The 18,237-nt window shown below is 31.8% G+C and overlaps 1 protein-coding gene across 1 annotated transcript in view; it reads right to left on the bottom strand.

Moving 5' to 3' along the window:
* LOC126741939 (SEC14-like protein 2) overlaps positions 1-17,979 on the bottom strand; it is a 77,375-nt gene extending 59,396 nt beyond the window's left edge. Inside the window, exon 1 of the mRNA XM_050448416.1 lies at positions 17,813-17,979. Coding sequence (XP_050304373.1) covers positions 17,813-17,866 — 54 coding nt within the window. The 5' untranslated portion in view covers positions 17,867-17,979. The remainder of the gene's footprint in view (positions 1-17,812) is intronic.
* Between the last annotated feature and the right edge of the window lie 258 nt (positions 17,980-18,237).

Here is an 18,237-nt window from a genome sequence, read left to right as displayed (position 1 = left end):
CGTAGAGTTTGTATAGAAAATAACTTCACACAAATAGCCTATTCCGTTAACATCCAAGCCGTCGATACACGTGGATATCTCCAGGAGGATAATACAAAAATCAAATTGACTTCTTCCTTATAACAGCTAGATGGAAATCAAGCGTCAACAACGTGAAAACTCTCCCTGGAAAAGGATGGGGAACTGACCACAAACTCCTGCTAGCTAAAGTCAGAATCCAGATAAAAACAAAAACAAATAGAAAAAATAAGTCCCTCCTTAGAACCAGGAAACATAGAACAATTCAAACAAAAATTGGAGCAAAACCTAATAACAGATTGGAAAACCTCAAGAGAGTCAAATCCACAAGAAATGTTGCTAAGCCTCAAAACACCTCTATAAACCATCACAAGTTATACAACAAAGCAAAAGGAAAGTACAAAACAATAAATGGATATTCGATAAAACTTGGAATGTACAAAGTAATAGAACAAAGGAAGTCTCTCAGATAAACAGGCACAAACACAAGAATGAAGAACCAAATATAGAAGACGATATAGAGAAATACAACGGCTATGTAGAACGGATAATAATATGAATAATGATGAAAATTTAAACCACAAACGCAGAAGATAGATAACAAAGAGGGGAAATTCGTTAATGAGATACCACGTAGTGAAGATATGACGTTAATTCTGCAAAGTCTTATACACATCCCGGTCATCAGGGAAATTGAAGAGGAACCGGATATACTGAAAGCAGAAGTAGACCAAGTTATACGTTACTTAAAAATCAATAAGACTACAGCTGTAGGTAATGTGAGTGCAGAAATGCTAAAAGAGCGTCTTCCGAGCGGTGTTAAGCTATTATGGAAACTCTGTAATAGGATCTGGAAAACTGGACAGTGGCAAAGCACAAACTTTTTACGTATTATAGAGGGTAGCAGTAGTATTTTACACTTAAAACAACGACGTGCAGACGTGTACAATTTTTCGAATCAAAAACCCAGTAAAAACAACGTTACCTCATCTGCAATTTACATTGCCTGATCGTCTGTGTTAAGCATTTTTCGCTGTAGAGGGAGCTTTTTGACATATTAATAGTTTTAAGAAGAAGATGAAAAACAAAGGTAGAGAAAATAAGAGAAAAAAAAATTAAAATCAACATAACCTACTTAATCTATATTTTTATTTTTATAAATCATTTTTTGCTTGGAATTGTTGGGATGTATTATTTTCGTGTTGCTTTAAAAAATGAAGAGATATAAACACTAAATATTTTGCAACTTACTACAGACGCAAAAAAAAACTTGCAATTGAAGCAAAAATGCCGACAACTAGCCTACCTGAAGTTGACATAATCCATATGTAGAATCAATGGAAGTGGAGGAAGGTAGCAGTAAAAAAGTTTGTATTAAATTTTACATATTTAAAGTTTACAATACTGGGTTTACATTTTGTAAATGGTTTCCTTCATGGTTTCTATATTCTACTTTATAGCCTTTCTTTACACAAGAGAATTAATCAGTTTGAAAACAATGGTAAATTTAAAAAGTTTTATTTTTTAGGATAAATATATAGCAGCATAGCAGCAGCAGCAATGAGAACTCAGAATGTAATGTTAACATTACATTCTGAGTTTATATTTTTTAAAGAGCTTATTAATTTTTTTGTAAAAGTTAAAGTTCTTGTTTATTGAAATTTGTAAAAAAACGTGCTATTAAAATTTAAGGTTAGGTCCATTTGTTCTTCCTCTTGCTTCAGGCCAACCAGGGACAACGACAGCGGGTTTCTTATGTAACCAATAAAAAAATGACTTATTACGTGTTATTTAAGGCTAAAATAACATCTTTTCACAGTAAACTATGTTCCGTTTACAAATTAAGTGCTTGTAAATCTTTCAAAACACATATTTTACCCGTATATTTTACTATATTAAACTACATTCAAAACAAATGTTAATAAGGACTGTTCAAAAGATGGATTAAAAAGGTTGTATTTTTGGAGTAGCTGCCTACTGGAGTTATCTATTAGTTTATTGTTAAGAAAGTAATTAATTTTTTTGTCGTTATAGCGTCGATCCGTCCAAAAATCAGTAACTCTAAAAACGTTGCAAAAGCGTTTAGAAAGTTAACGAGTAGTCACTGCGTAACGTTGAAGCAACCAAAAAAAATCTGTTTCAAATTGGTGTAAAACGGGGTTGTCTCTACGGTTACAACGTAACAATGTAACGTTGCATTGCAATTTGTAACGTTGTCGCGTCGAAAAATTGCTAATTGGACAACGAATATAAAAAGAGGAACAACTTGTAAAATTGGCAATGACTAATTTAATAAAAATTTGGAAAGATAACGAAAAATATTTCGAAAGATAACATTGAACGATAACGAAGTTTAAACAGTTGTATTTTCCATTTCCATATACGGAGCGGAAGCTTGGACCTTGAGGGCTGCTGACAGCAAACAGCTGAAAGCCTTCGAGATATGGATGTGGCGAAGACTCCTGAGGATCCCTTGGCGGCACTGTCAAGTGTAATAAAGTGGCAAGTTCTGAAATACTTTGGACACGTCACTAGAAAGACGGACGACAATCTGGGAAGCGATCTCGAGGACGCTCCCCAAGACGATGGATCAGCCAAGTTAAAGAATTCACCACTGCTCTATTTCAAGAACACATCAAAAACGCCTGAGAGAGAGATATTAGGCTAATTTAAATGCCTGCATTTTCTATCAAACACTGTCGGATATATCTGCAGAACAAATTTTAAATAAGAAAAAATCTTAATGAAATAACTAAACTAAACTAAAAAATAGAATTTTGCGAAAATTTAATAAATATAATATAATCGACACGGACGGAGAAATCAACAAATAAGATGCGGACTAAATATTAGGCAAAAATTTTCCAACTATTTTATTAGTAAAAGACCGCAGTTGCATTCCCTCTTAGCGGACTTGAAAAATGAAAATGAAATTAAAAAAAAAATGAAATTCACAGGGTTCAATACATATTCACAGATTTGTATTGAATCCTGCATTCTGGCTTAGTCTAGCCTACTAGACACCAAGAACTGCGTATACTAAATCCCCTGTGAATGTAGAGAGTATTACCAGCCGAACAGAAGAGGTTCACAGATCAGAAATAGCAGAAAACGTTTGGTCCAATGACCATAATATACATTGGAGAGAAGCAAAGATTTTGTGCACAGAGCCATATTAGGAAAAAAAAAGTTTCCTAAAAGACACGTACATCACAAAAAACCAAGGACCCCTCAGTCCGAACAGTGTTCATATTCGCAGCATTTGGAGACCTTTACTAACACTGTAAGATCTAATGCACTTGTCGCACAACCAGACGTCAAACACCTCTAGTATATAAGCCTGTAAAATAGTTCTTATTGTTAATTTACACTTGATTATGTTTGGAGATATTTCCCAACCGAAACCTCGCGTTAAATTTAAAATAAAACCAATGGAAAATCGAAAATTAGATTTAACTAGGTGAATTGAAGTGATTTAGTGTAGGGGTATAATATATAAAATATATATTCTGTTTTTATAATGTACCTAAAAACCTTAAAATATTACGCCTGCTGTGGGAGTCCCGATTTTTGAAAATTGAGGATAGTGAAGAAAGACGTAGTAAATAACGTTGACGGTGATTTGAACAGTGACTTTGAATGATGACTTCTGAATGATCATTTTCCAATATGAAAGCAAATATATCTAGTTGCATATGATAAATGCTTTAAAACGCAAAGCGTTAATTTTCTAGTATGTTCAGTTGAGCGACGTAACATTTTGTTTTTAGATGACGAGATGATTCAGTGAGCTAGTTAGCCATTTAATAAATGATGAAATAATCCACCGGTCGTGAAATATCTTTCTCCCTTATATCCTGATTGTGTGAGCGTCTCCACATAGGCAGGATATTGTGGAGACGCTCCATCTTGTTGAAAAATGACTGCAACAACATACACTCTCAATTATTTTCAAATATATTATATTTTCTAAAAGATACTGATACGTGTATCCATCTAAATTTCCGAATAAAATCAATGGAGAGGGGAGTAGCCAAATATTCTCGTTTACATAATCTCCCCAAAGTCTAGAACTTCCATTAGGCCAGTATCGATTTACTTTTTCAATGATTTAAAAGGTAGAATTATCCCTAAACAAATAGTCTGTGGATTAACAATGCTCATTTACTAAACATTTTCTATCATAATTGCCATAATCTAATCGTTACATCAGAATTGAAGTTTGTGTAGATGGAATTTTGTTGATTCTAAAGTATCCTGTGAACAACACCTTTGCTCTTGTTATTTTTTTTGTTATCAATGAATGATTAAGCAAAAACAAATACTTTTTCAAAATGTCGACAAGTTAATCTGTATAAACCAGATTTTATGAAATTGAGATTGGCTAAGATATTTTTGTTTATATATGACTTCATATGAATAGGACGTCTATAGGTACGTCTATAGCTATTATGCGCTATGTGCGATGTACTAATAAAGCGTGTGATACGAGATTCATCTTAATATCCTTAATACTGACGATTCAGTTATTGGACCAAGTACTAGAACACAGCAATTAGAAAAACCAGGATTAAACAAATAGAAAGATATCCAAAAACTACCACCAGAAATATCTATAAGCAATTAAATAATATTCATTAAGCTCTAATAGCTTCATTAAGCATTCATTAAGTCATAAGGTGCATCTTCTTCGACATTATCGATCCTTTAAAGGATGAACTTATACCATGGTACCTTAATAGGTGAGCAGTAGACCCCAATTTAATAGTTTGATAATTTTAACATTATGGTATAATAATCATCACAATAACAAGCATATTTATGGATTGAAGAGAATCGACTTGAATTACATTTTCAAGAGAAGTTATTTGATTGAATTAGATTTGCAAAGTATTTGATGAGGTCTCAAATGAATGATTTTTTTCTTGATTAAAAATGTCCAGCGGAAGGAAACGTGGCCTGAATAATATTACAGAGAGAAAGAAATGAAAATATTAATCTAAAAATCAAATAAAACGACAGTCGAATTAAAAATTGTAAACAATGTGTAAACAAATAATTAAGTATGGTATCACGGTTATAATTCTGCAAGAAGAATTAAACAGAATGTAGATATTCGTTTGTAGTGTTTTTTAAGAATACAGCCCTTGGACAGTACACTGTGTCCCATTTTGGATGATATTGCAGGGTATCTCTGTAATTTTTTAAGATATAGCTTTGCGGTTTTTTAGCCACAAACAGAAATATTGTAACTACTTTTGTTCCTGAAATACAAGGCGAAAACGAAAGTGTTCACTTTTGGAAATGTTATTATTTTTAGGGCCTGTATAAGATAGAAAAACTGTTTACAATAGATATTTTTATATAAAAGTCAGTGGCGTATTAAAAAAAATTTAAAGCACTGTTTTTAAGATTGGGCATAAACACGTTGTATTTTTTTAAATGGAACATCCTCTATATTTTAACATCAAGTTTTTGCATTTTTTTTTGTGAATACTGAAACTTTCTGAATTGTATCAAAAACTAATCTTTAATAAATTTTACTTTCAAAAATTAGAAAAAAACCATGTGAAGCATTGGAGAGAAATTGTGTAGTACTAACCAAATGGTTATCCACTAATGATTTAAAATATTTTCCAACGACTCACTGCAAAGAATACAATTTTGTGAATCTATTATGAAAATAAGAACAGAATATATTATATGCTAATTTTTTATTGAAATAGATATATCATCTGGTTAGCCAGTTACCGGAAAATTAAATTATTCCTTTCATTAAAATTCTTCCGGATTTAGCTTCTTGATGGAAATGTTATTTAGATCTAGGTGATCGATTTATCATTGAAAACTGAGAGGCCAGATGTAAACAAAGATACACGCTCTCTGAGCTTCTGGCATCTTGATCGTTCATTATGATAACCATCCTGTATAGAGAAGGAGGTTATTATAGGTTAAATCATTACTCAGAAACATACTTTTTCTGGATTATTTTAAATGAGAGTAATATTGAAAACTTGTTTTCGATATTTCGAATATGTTGTAAAATACTAATTTTCTGTTTTACTTTTAAAATATTTGGACATGTGTCAGTCAAAAAATCAAAAGTTTTTGGTGACTACCTCGCACCTTGTGTAATAAAGTTATTGACGTTATTCAGCACCATTCATTTGAATTCACTTAACATGGTTTACTCAATTCAAGCAGAGAGTGGAAATAACTTTACTTGTTTTTGAAAATAATAAGAGTACAAATCGAGTTGTCGAACTATTTAATCAATGCCATTCTGTATGATTGAGAGGCCTTCACGATTACCTGACTTGAATTAATAATAAATTGAATTATTAACTTAACCTCCTTGGATTTCGTATATCTAAAAGTAAAAACTATTGCATATCTTATACCAGATTAGAAGATCTGCGGGGGCCAATTATGATTGTATGTTGCGAAGTATGATATCGCAAATACTCCCGAATGCACCACAACGGTAGATTCGAAGCTTTACCTGTACCACTGCTATGGGGGTTGGGTGAACAAGCCTGTTCCAGCATTTTCTTAATTTATAAAGTAGTTTTTCCAGTAAAACTGTTTTAAATATTTTATAGTTATTTAATAATATTTTGACAAAGCTTCATATTGCCGAAAAGGGTAATTTATTATTAGGTAGTAATCATTAAATTATTTATACAGTGCTTTCATTTCAAAACGATCCACCCTTAATAACTTTCTTAAAAAAAACTTTGGTATGTCAAATGGCTACCCCATGGTGTGATACATTATTTTAAAGGACATTCATTATGCTATCAATGGTTGTAAAAAAAAATAAAATTGATTGACCAAGAAGCAATTAAAGTGTAAATCGGTAGGGTAGAAAAACAAATTTAATTAGTTTAACAAATTTATTTTATTAAATGTTCAAAATGCGCGCCGTTATTAGCAAGACAATAAAAAAGCCTATTTTCAAACTCCTTTCGAACATTGGCAAGGGTCTGCCCGCTAATTTCTCTGCATTCTTGAAATATTCTATTTTTTAAATTCTCAATATTCTCGGGTGGGGTCTTATAAACTTTGCTTTTTAAGTAGCCCCAAAGAAAAAAGTCTAGTGGGGTTAGGGTCGGAGACCGCGCAGGCCATTCGATTGCACCATGTCTGCCAATCCACTTTTCTCGAAAGATTTCTCGAACTACCAAAGTTTAGTGCGCGGCAGCTCCATCCTGCTGAAAATGTATATTATTTTCATTCAATAATATAGCACCATGTTGATCTACTTGATTTTCCATAGATTGGATGATTGAAGGGTATATTGCATTTTCTAAAAGGTTTTAATAAATATTGCCAGTCAAATTTTCTTATTTTCTTCCAAAAAAAATGGCCCGATTATTTCATTCCCATAAATTCCTGCCCAAACATTAATTTTTTGGGGATATTGGGTATGGCCTTCCCGAAAAACATGCGGATTTTCATTATCCCAGTATCTACAGTTATGTCTGTTCACCAGGCCATTTAAAAAAAGGTCGATTCGTAACTGAAGCAAATGTTCTTCAATAAATGGGGATCGTCGTCAATTCGCTGGCACATCACTTCACAAAATTGAATTCTCCTATCAAAATCATCTTCTCCGAGTTCATGAAGAATATGAATTTTATAAGGAAAGAACTTATTTTTTTTTTAACTTTATATACGGAAGCAGTGGAAATATTTGTTAGTTTGCGGCCTTTGGTATAGACAAAGTTGGATCCATAGCAAATTGTCCTAGTACTTCAACTTGGCATGCTTCATCGACAACTCTATTTCCATATTTTTTCTTATTGCAAATCGATCCCGTCTCTTCAAATTTTCGTATCAATTCTAATACGTATTTATGGTTCACGTTTTTATCTTGATACCTTTCATTAAATGCTCTCGCGGTTCTGCGAGCACACCGATCTTGAGCTCCATAAAGGAAAATTATTTCTATTCTTTCGGCTAGCGTATACACCATTTTATTAACTCACTGTTTTAACTAAAATGGAAAAATTGCACGCGTCAAACTGACAGTTTTAACAATAATAAATCCCCTGCTTTTTAAACGCCTTAAAAATGTAAGGTATTGCAGTATTTTTTTGTACCTATTAGGTAGGTTTCGCAACAAATATAAGTGAAATAAATACACATACAAAGTTATAAGACTGAGTTATATACCCCCTTTTGCTTATTCTATATATTTTAACTATATTATATTACTGCTTACAGTGCTTTGACAGCAATTGCTTATCTTTAAGTTAAGATTGTATATATAGGACCCAAGGAACAAAAACTAGTTAGATATATTTGTACTTCAGTCGAAATAAATTGTTTTTAAAAATAGTTTTTCTTGTGGCCACCACGTAATTGGCGCAGTCGGTAGGATAGGCTAAAAGTACGTGTCGAGAGTAGGAATCTATACTGAAATCTTGAGTATAAGCCGAAAAAGTCGTCCGTTCGTTTATTTCAACAATTTAACAAGCCTATCGAAAACGCGTAGTATCCAGAAGACGTTTCGTCGAAGCCGAATGTATCTCAAGACTAGGGGACCGTGAACAGACATCGTCCAGAGCCCTATTAGTACGGACAACGGGACGAACATCGCCTTGAGTCCATAGCTTAAGACTGACCAGGGGACCGTGAACACGCATCGTCCAGAACCCTATTGGTACGGAAGGAGGACAGCATCGCCGAATCCCATAAGATAAGATAATGTATTTGAAGTCTACAGTACTACTGCTATCGTAAGTACTCCTTTTTATCAATATCCTTATTTAACCTATTGATATTTTTGATATTTTTCTGATTTGACTTATTTATATATTTTATTGCATATATTTATATTTTAATTCCAACCCGGAAGATTCAGATTATTTAGTTGAACTCTTTGATAACCTAAAGTTAAGACAAAAACCTAAAATGGCACAACCCAATTACCAATTAATACGTTATCAAGCTGATAACATCCCTTTATATGACGGCAATTCAAAAACCCTAAATAGATTTATCGCTTCATGCGAACATTTTCTTTCTAACCACCAAAATAGGACAGAACCTAATAACCCGATTAACATTTGTCTTTTCGATACGATAATTGGAAAATTAATAGGTCGAGCAGCAGAACTAATAGCTCCTCGAACAGAACTAGATTCTTGGCATAAAATTAAAGAAGTTTTAATAATAACATTCTCAGATCAAAGATCAGAAGATTGCTTAGTACAAGATATAGTCAGTATGAAATTAGAAAGACACGAAAATCCAGCTTCATTTGGTCAAAGAATTCAAGACGCGAGATCACTTCTTTTTACAAAAATAAAGAGTTCAAATGCAACAGCAGATATTAAACTTTTAAAAATCACACAATACGACGATATTTGTTTAAAAACGTTTATTAACAATTTAAATTATCATATGCAATTAATTGTCCGATTAAATAATCCTGATTCCCTCGAACAAGCGCTTTCCTTTGTAAGGGAAGAAGAGAACTTCTTACAATTCAAAAATAGAGCCAACTCTAGTAATAGTAGTAACTCTAATAACCAATCAAACCATAATAATTCAAATAAACATCATAACCAATCGAATTCACAAAATAAAAATCACAACAAACCTGTAGTATTACCTTTAAGTTATAACGATTCATTTAATCGCCTCGCTAATATACAGAGACAAAATCAGAACTTTAATAATAATAATTATCACAACCACTACCCTCAGAGGTTTAACCAACAAAACCCCAATTTTAGACAAAGTAATAATTCAGCCCAATTCAGACAAAATAGATTTGGATCAAACAATCAACCAAATCATAATAATAATAATAACTTTAGACCTTTTAATCAAAACAGAAATAACGATATTCCAGAACCTATGGATACTTCTTCATCTAATTCCAGAATTAGATCTATCCAAACAAGACCCCAACCAATTTTTAATAATAACCTTGATTCAACGAATAATTATTCTTCTGCGAATAATGCGGAAAATAACCCTTATGACCCATTTAACAACTATGACCCTGATTTTGATTACAACCAATTCTATTATGAACAATTCTGTCAAAATCCAGATGACAATAATGAGCCCTCAATCGAAGAAAATCCTAATAACGAAGAGGAAAATTTTCTCCTGACTCCAACACAAAACAATGTGACGTAGTATTTTTAAACACTTATGTAGCCACCAACTTACCAATCCTCTACATCCCTGAACTAAACGCTAAGTTTTTATTAGATACAGGAAGTGGTAAAAGTTTCATAAAACCATCTATAGCATACAATCTTTATCCAAATAACATCTTTAATGAATATTTTACAGTTAAAACTGCACATGGAACTTCTATACATAATGAAGTAATTGATATTCCTATTTTTCCCTGTTTTAACGTAAATAAAAACCACTCATTCTATTTATTCAATTTTTCGGATAAATTCGACGGTTTACTAGGAATTGACTTTTTTATGGATATTAATGCAATAATTAATTTCAAAAACTCCACTTTAGAAACACCCAGTGTAACATTGCCTTTAAAATTTGACACAGCAAAAACCTCAGACAATCAAAATTGCAACGCACGTGAGACCATACAAAAATGCAACTCTGTTATCTTAGAACCGCGTATGTCTCAAAAGGTCAAAATACCTGTTAAATTAAAACACGGTGTAGGTATAATTAATTATACAGATTTTAACGGAGCTGAAATGCCAGAAGCCCTTGTTACTATCGAAAATTTTTATGCTACCACAATAATAACCAATACTCGTGAAACCCCTATGAAATTAGAATTTTCTAACCCTTTTGACATTGAGTTAATTAATGAAATGGAAAATAATTTTATAGAAAAAATGGAAACAGACACTAATATAAATCAAGAAATTGACGATAAGTTAAAAGCCAATTTAAAAAATCTAAGACTCGAACATTGTAACAAAGAAGAATATAAAGCTATACGTAATCTTTGCTACCAATATCGAGATATCTTCTATTCTGAAGATATTCCATTAACTTTCACTAATCAAATCAATCACAAAATAAACTTAACCGATGACTCACCTATTTTCACAAAAAGTTACCGATATCCTGAAGTACATAAAACCGAAGTAAAGTCCCAAATCAATAAGATGTTAAAAAATAACATCATACAACATTCAAACTCACCCTATTCTAGTCCAATATGGATAGTTCCAAAAAAATTAGATTCAAACAAAAAAAAGAAATGGAGAATCGTAATCGATTACCGTAAATTAAATCTCAAAACGATTGACGATAAATTTCCACTCCCAAACATATCCGACATACTAGATAAACTAGGTAAAGCACAGTACTTCACCACCTTAGACTTGGCAAATGGATTTCATCAAATTGAAATGAACCCTAACGACATACACAAAACTGCATTTTCCACTGACACCGGACATTTCGAATTTAAAAGAATGCCATTCGGACTTAAGAATGCACCTGCCACATTCCAACGGGTAATGAATAATGTCTTAAGAGGATTTCAAAATGAAATATGTTGCGTATATTTAGATGACGTAATTATTTATAGCACCTCTCTTCAAGAACATATTGAACGGTTAAAACTAATTTTTGATAGATTCAGACAATCGAACTTTAAAATCCAACTTGACAAATCTGAATTTCTAAGAACTGAAGTAAGTTTTCTAGGTCACTTAATAACACAAGACGGTGTAAAGCCAAACGAAGACAAAATTAAAGCTGTAAAAGACTTTCCTATCCCTAAAACACAGAAAGAAATTAAATCTTTCTTAGGTCTAGCCGGTTACTATCGTAGATTTATCAAAGACTTTGCGAAAATATCTAAACCCCTCACCTTATGTCTTAAAAAGAACAGTAACGTAACCCACACACCCTCTTTTGTTCAATCTTTTAACCATCTAAAAAATCTACTAATTAATGCACCAATATTAAAATACCCCGATTTTACAAAATCATTTGTTTTAACTACTGACGCATCAAACTATGCTATTGGCGCAGTACTTTCCCAAGACACACCACTCAATGATCACCCCGTAGCTTATGCATCCAGAACACTAAATGAAACAGAACAAAAATACTCGACAATAGAAAAAGAATTATTAGCCATTGTATGGGCCTGTAAGTATTTTAGACCATATCTTTACGGAAAAAAGTTTACTATCTATACAGACCATAGACCCCTTGTATGGTTATTCAATCTAAAGGAACCCAATTCTAAACTCATGAGATGGAGACTAAAACTCGAAGAATACGATTATAATATTATCTATAAAAGCGGTAAACAAAACACAAACGCTGACGCTTTATCTCGTATCCAACTAAACGCGTTAGAAACCCAATCTATACTTAACAACCCTGGAGATATTGTAAACGACATCGATCAATTCTTACAAGATTTTAACATAGATAATTTTAACCCGAATAATTTAAGTAATAACGATGTATCTGAAACTTTAGAAAACATCGAGACAAATCCTAATTTGAAGAAAAAACCTAAAATTAAAATTCTTCAAAACATACAAATAAGACCTCCCGATATTTCATATGCCTCTAATACCATTCATAGTACAAACGTAAATGAAACACTAAAAGAAATCCCAATCCTAGACGAAATAATTAATAATAAAAATATTCAATTTATTATAAAAAAATCCCCATATGACGCATATATAAATATTAAACCTGAAACCTTTGACAACAAAAAAATTATTTATGCAACAATACCCGCTAATGTAAACGTTATCTTTAAATTCCTTAGAGAATACATGACTAACAAGACCACCTATCTATACTTCTTATCACCCAATTTACGCCCACTATTCTAAGACGTATTAAGTAACCATTTTAGTGAATCAAAAGTAGTCGAATGTACAAAACTAATTAATAATGTACAACCAGATGAACGTACACAAATAATTAAATTTTCACACGAAGGAAAAACTAATCACCGTGGAATATTAGAAACCCTTACTAGGATAAAACTAACCTACTATTGGCAAAACATGAAAAATGATATTACCAACTATATTGACAATTGCGAAATTTGCCAACGAGCAAAATATAATAGGAGACCCCCAAATGTTCCTTTACTAAATACAGAAACTCCCTCTAAACCATTCGAAATAATACACATTGATACATTATTAATAGGAAAAGAGAAATTTCTTGTCATAATAGACAAATTTTCAAAATACGGCCAAGCCTTACCATATTTTGGCACAACAATTTCAGTTGTACAAACTTTAGTACAATTCTTTTCTTTTTGTGGTATTCCCAAAACAATTGTATCAGATAACGGTACCGAATTTAAAAATCAAACTGTCAAAGAACTCCTAGAATCTCATAACGTAAAAATACACTTTACAACCCCTCAACATCACGAATCAAACAGCCCTGTTGAACGATTAAATTCAACATTAATCGAACATATAAGACTTCTAAAAGAAAAAGACAAGAATGAAGACATAGTAAGTTTAATGCCTTATGCAATCATAGCATATAACAGCACAATACACTCTAGTACTCATTTCACCCCTTACGAATTAATATTAGGACACACTGACACACAAGATCCTATGAAACTCATGCCTGCACACATCTATGCAGAATACATTAATTCTCATCGAATTAAAACAAAAGCTTTATACGAAAAAATTAAAAGTGACACTTTAAACTTAAAGGAAAAGGTAATTGAAAAACATAATAAAAATAAAAAACCACAAATACCACACGTAGGTTGCCAAGTATATAAAAAGCAAGAAAAACGTATTGGTAAACTAAAACCGAAATTCAAAGGACCTTTTACTTTAACTAAAATACTAGATAATAACAAAATCGAAATAATGAACCCAAATAATAATAAAACGGAAATAATTCATGTTAATGAATCTAAAATAATACCCCTTGTTGCAGATGGATCGGAATCATCTACATCAATGCAAACGGAGTAAAATTCCATAACTTAAACCATAATCCCGGTATATTGCCATACAAACTAGGCACAACAAAACTAATAACTAATTACTGGTCACTAATACAAATCCAAGACTTAACACCCCTAATTAAAGAATTTAGGACTTTAAAACAATTTGCTGAAACATTAATTAATGCTTTAAAGACAGACTTTATTTATATGAGAGAATATGAAAATACTTTGTTACCTTTATTTGTTTATGAAAAAAGAATAGAGAAAAGTATAAAACAAATTGACCCTAATTTTAACATTCATGAAAAACAAAAACGAGGTATTTTCAACCCTATTGGATCCCTAATAAAGATAATAACTGGAAATCTTGATCAAAACGACGCGGAAAGATATGACAATTTAATAAGCCAACTAAAAGAAAACCAAAATAAATTAAAAGAAGCTTCGATTAACCAAGCAACTTTATTAGAAAAATCTATTAACGAATTTCAAAATATTATATCGAATGTTTCTGCAAACCAATACATTTTATAAAGTCGTATTTTACAATTGGAAACAACAATCAAAAAAGTAGCTCTCAATCAAACAAATAGCAATCAATACTTAGGATTACACATAATGATTAACCAGGTATCTATGATGTATCAAACTATTTATGATATTTTAGAAAAAACAGAAATAGCTATATCCTTTGCTAAGCTTAACACTCTACATAACTCAATAATTGATCCTATCGAATTGATAAATGAAATCAAAGCATTCAAAAATCAATTGACAATTGATAGCCTGCCATTAGAAACAGATATTAATAATATCTTAAACTTTGAAAAAATCATTGAAATAAAATCATATTCAAAAGGCGCGGTTATCACTTTCATTTTGGAATTGCCATTGGTCGAATCAGATGTCTATCATTACTATCAATTATATCCTCTACCTATCCCTGAAGACCAAAATAAGCAATTTTTCCTAAACCTACCCCAAAAACCATTCCTAGCGCTTAGCGATAGCAAATATTCTTATATGGAAAAACTATGTATTGAGCTACAACTTAATGAGTATCTATGTAAAGACACTCATACCGCCTACATCAGCCAAGATCCTCCTTGTGCTGTTCAACTGATTAAGTACCAAGAAAACGCCACTACGTGTCACCCTTTCCGGATAGAACTCCAAGATGTTCAAGTTAACAAAATCATGGATGGAAAATGGTTGTTATCCATACCAGAACAGTTGATTGTTCCAGTCTCTTGTCCAAACTCCAAGGATAATGTACCCCTACATGGTTCCTACCTTGTTGAAGCCACTAACGAATGTACCGTCCAAATTAAGTCATTTATCCTTAGGACATACAAGCCCAGCAAGCTGAACTATGATGACGTGTCTCTACCGAAACTAAATTTAAGTTTCCATTTCCACAACCAGAAGAAAATCTTCAACCCTCCTACATTGGACCTTAACACTATTAGCTTGGAAGAAACCAAGAAGTTCTCCACTGCACTTCAAGATCAACGAAGACGCCTTGAAGAAATTAAAGACCCTGTTAATATCCAATCAATTAACTTTTGGACTGTTTTGCTATATTTATTTATAATTTTAATTTGTTTATTTTTTATAGGAAAATGGATTTACTTATTTGTTTTAAAGAGAAAACCCGATAATGACAGAATACCCGATAATGACGAAAATGAAATAATTGTGTAATAATCGATTTATTCTTTTTATTTTTAATTTTACATTTTAGGTTTGTAAAACCACACCCTAAAGGGTATGCTTTTATTTTGGGGCGGAGGAGTTATATACCCCCTTTTGCTTATTCTATATATTTTAACTATATTATATTACTGCTTACAGTGCTTTGACAGCAATGGCTTATCTTTAAGTTAAGATTGTATATATAGGACCCAAGGGACAAAAACTAGTTAGATATATTTGTACTTCAGTCGAAATAAATTGTTTTTAAAAATAGTTTTTCTTGTGGCCACCACGTAATTACTGCAAAGATTTTTGCAAAAAATTTGAAGACACTCTTTTTTCTCGCAAATAACGGTACACATTTTTACTTAAAAAAAGAAATAATTTGCTTGAACTAAATGTACTGTTTGTTACCACACATTTTAACTTCTAAATTGCTTGTATTTTTTTTGATGATCTATTATAAAAAATGTAAGAATTTTAAAATGATGTAGGTACCACACTAAAAGTATTCATTTAAAATACCAAAGTTTGGCGTAAATAAAATATTCATTATTTCTAGACATTTTCGCTAACTATTTGCTTATACATTTACCGATTTCATTTTTTTTGGTACCGTTGAATAGAGAATTTTACGCTGCTTACTATGATGTATCACTCGATGGGGGTTCCCATTTGACATATTAAAGTGAGGTTAGCTGGAGGTGAGGAGGTGATTGCCAGAACTTCAGTAAATGCATAATTAAACGCCCCCCTGTATATATAATTTGATGTGATTTTTTTTTTTTTAAAGTTATTAAGGGTGGATTGTTTTGAAATAAAAGCATTGTATAAACAACCTTTTGCTCTTAAGTATTAGAGGATGCTTAGGGAGTTGAAAATTTGGAAATAGTTGTAGCTCTTGCAGTTAAGCGCATGTTTTCGAGAGGCCGACCTGTGTGTGATATTATAGCTTTAAGCACTGGTTTCCATTTAAAATTAAAATAATCTAGGCAAAAAACGATTAAGCTGGATTGAATAATTCAAGTAAGTTCTGTGTTTAGGAACAACAAATTATTGATTTAGATGAATTCTACGTAGTGGTGCATGCATACTAACATGTTAAAGTAACTGAGGACATAACGCTATAAACTGAAGTATACTATGAAGCATTTTTTTGCAACTTTTGCTGTTCTACAATCGTGCAGAGAGAGGATCCTCAGTTGTGTTTCTATTTAATGGTAGTTTAAATGATTCATGACAACAGGTATATTTAATTCGCATGCTACATATCTTAGGATCTCATGTTTAATCGTCTCAAGCACTTGATATATAAATATTATAGGATGGAGATCACATAGAACAACTATATTCAAGATAAGATCTGACAAGAGACGAATACAACAGCTTTATCGAAGGTCTCAAATGTTTGATATTTTTTCTTGATAAAAAATGCCCAGCGGAAGAATAGGTGGCCTGAAAAATATTATGCAAAGAGATAGAAAAGAAAATATTAATCCAAAAATCAAATAAAACGACAGTCGAACTAAAAATTTTAAGAACGTGATAACAAATAATTAATTACGGTATCATGGTGGTAATTTGGCAACAGAATGAAGGTAAGGATCACATAGAACAACCATATTCAAGATAAAATCTGACAAGAGACGAATACAACAGCTTGATCGCCTCCACACTCTGGAAGTTCGAGACATCTTTAGAAATCGTAGCATTTGTAGCGATTTAGAACTATACTTTGTAATGTAATTTCATTAATGAATAAAAGATTTTGAAATTTTTTATGTGGTTTAAGCTTTATGAAAATAATTTTTTATGTTTTCTAGGCATCAAAATGATACATGCATTTAAAAAAATGTTACACAAAACAACACAAAAGAAATAAATACAAACATAAAATAAAAACTTGTTACTGGAAAACTTAGCTTAAAGAACGTCACTCCTACAACCGTAGTTGTATTAGTCATTATAAAAAAATAAACAATTGGAAATCTATGAGGAAGCTGCCACTGTTTTCTAATCCACATATTTATAGAATTAAAAGCTAATTTAAAATACATTTGAAAACATTTAAGTCATAATAAAAATAACATTAAATATTTCTGAAATTGCTCATTTAAAAAAATATATTTGATAAATTTGCTTGAATAGATGTGGTGAAACATATACATTGCTTACCTTGATTAATGCAAATTTTTGGTCATCGTCCAAAGTAAGTTGAGTACCGCTCATGATGTACAATTTCTTTCACCAATCGACGCTCCTTTTACCCTCACACACGATTCACTTTGGCGCGCTTACAGACACTGAAAGAATGTAATTTTCTCTACTCATGAAAGTGAAAATGCAATACCACCACCACTAGTAGATGGTATGTATATCTTTTAACCGAGCGAGCGTGTGGAACGATGCAATAAACAAATGACCGCATGCAAAATCAGAGTTTCATGTAATAATTGTGAGGTAATAAAATCAATTATTCGTTCTTTCTTTCCGTCCGATAAGAGCATGTAATCAAACGTTGCATTTAATAGGAACAAGATACGATGAAATTTAAGATATAGGAACGGCACTAAAAAACTTTTATTTAATAAGATTTTCCT

Source organism: Anthonomus grandis, chromosome 11 (assembly GCF_022605725.1).
Source record: "Anthonomus grandis grandis chromosome 11, icAntGran1.3, whole genome shotgun sequence".
In the NCBI taxonomy this organism is placed as follows: Eukaryota; Metazoa; Arthropoda; class Insecta; order Coleoptera; family Curculionidae; genus Anthonomus; species Anthonomus grandis.
The sequence above is the reverse complement of the archived record's forward strand: the minus strand, read 5'-3'. Positions and strand labels throughout refer to the sequence as shown.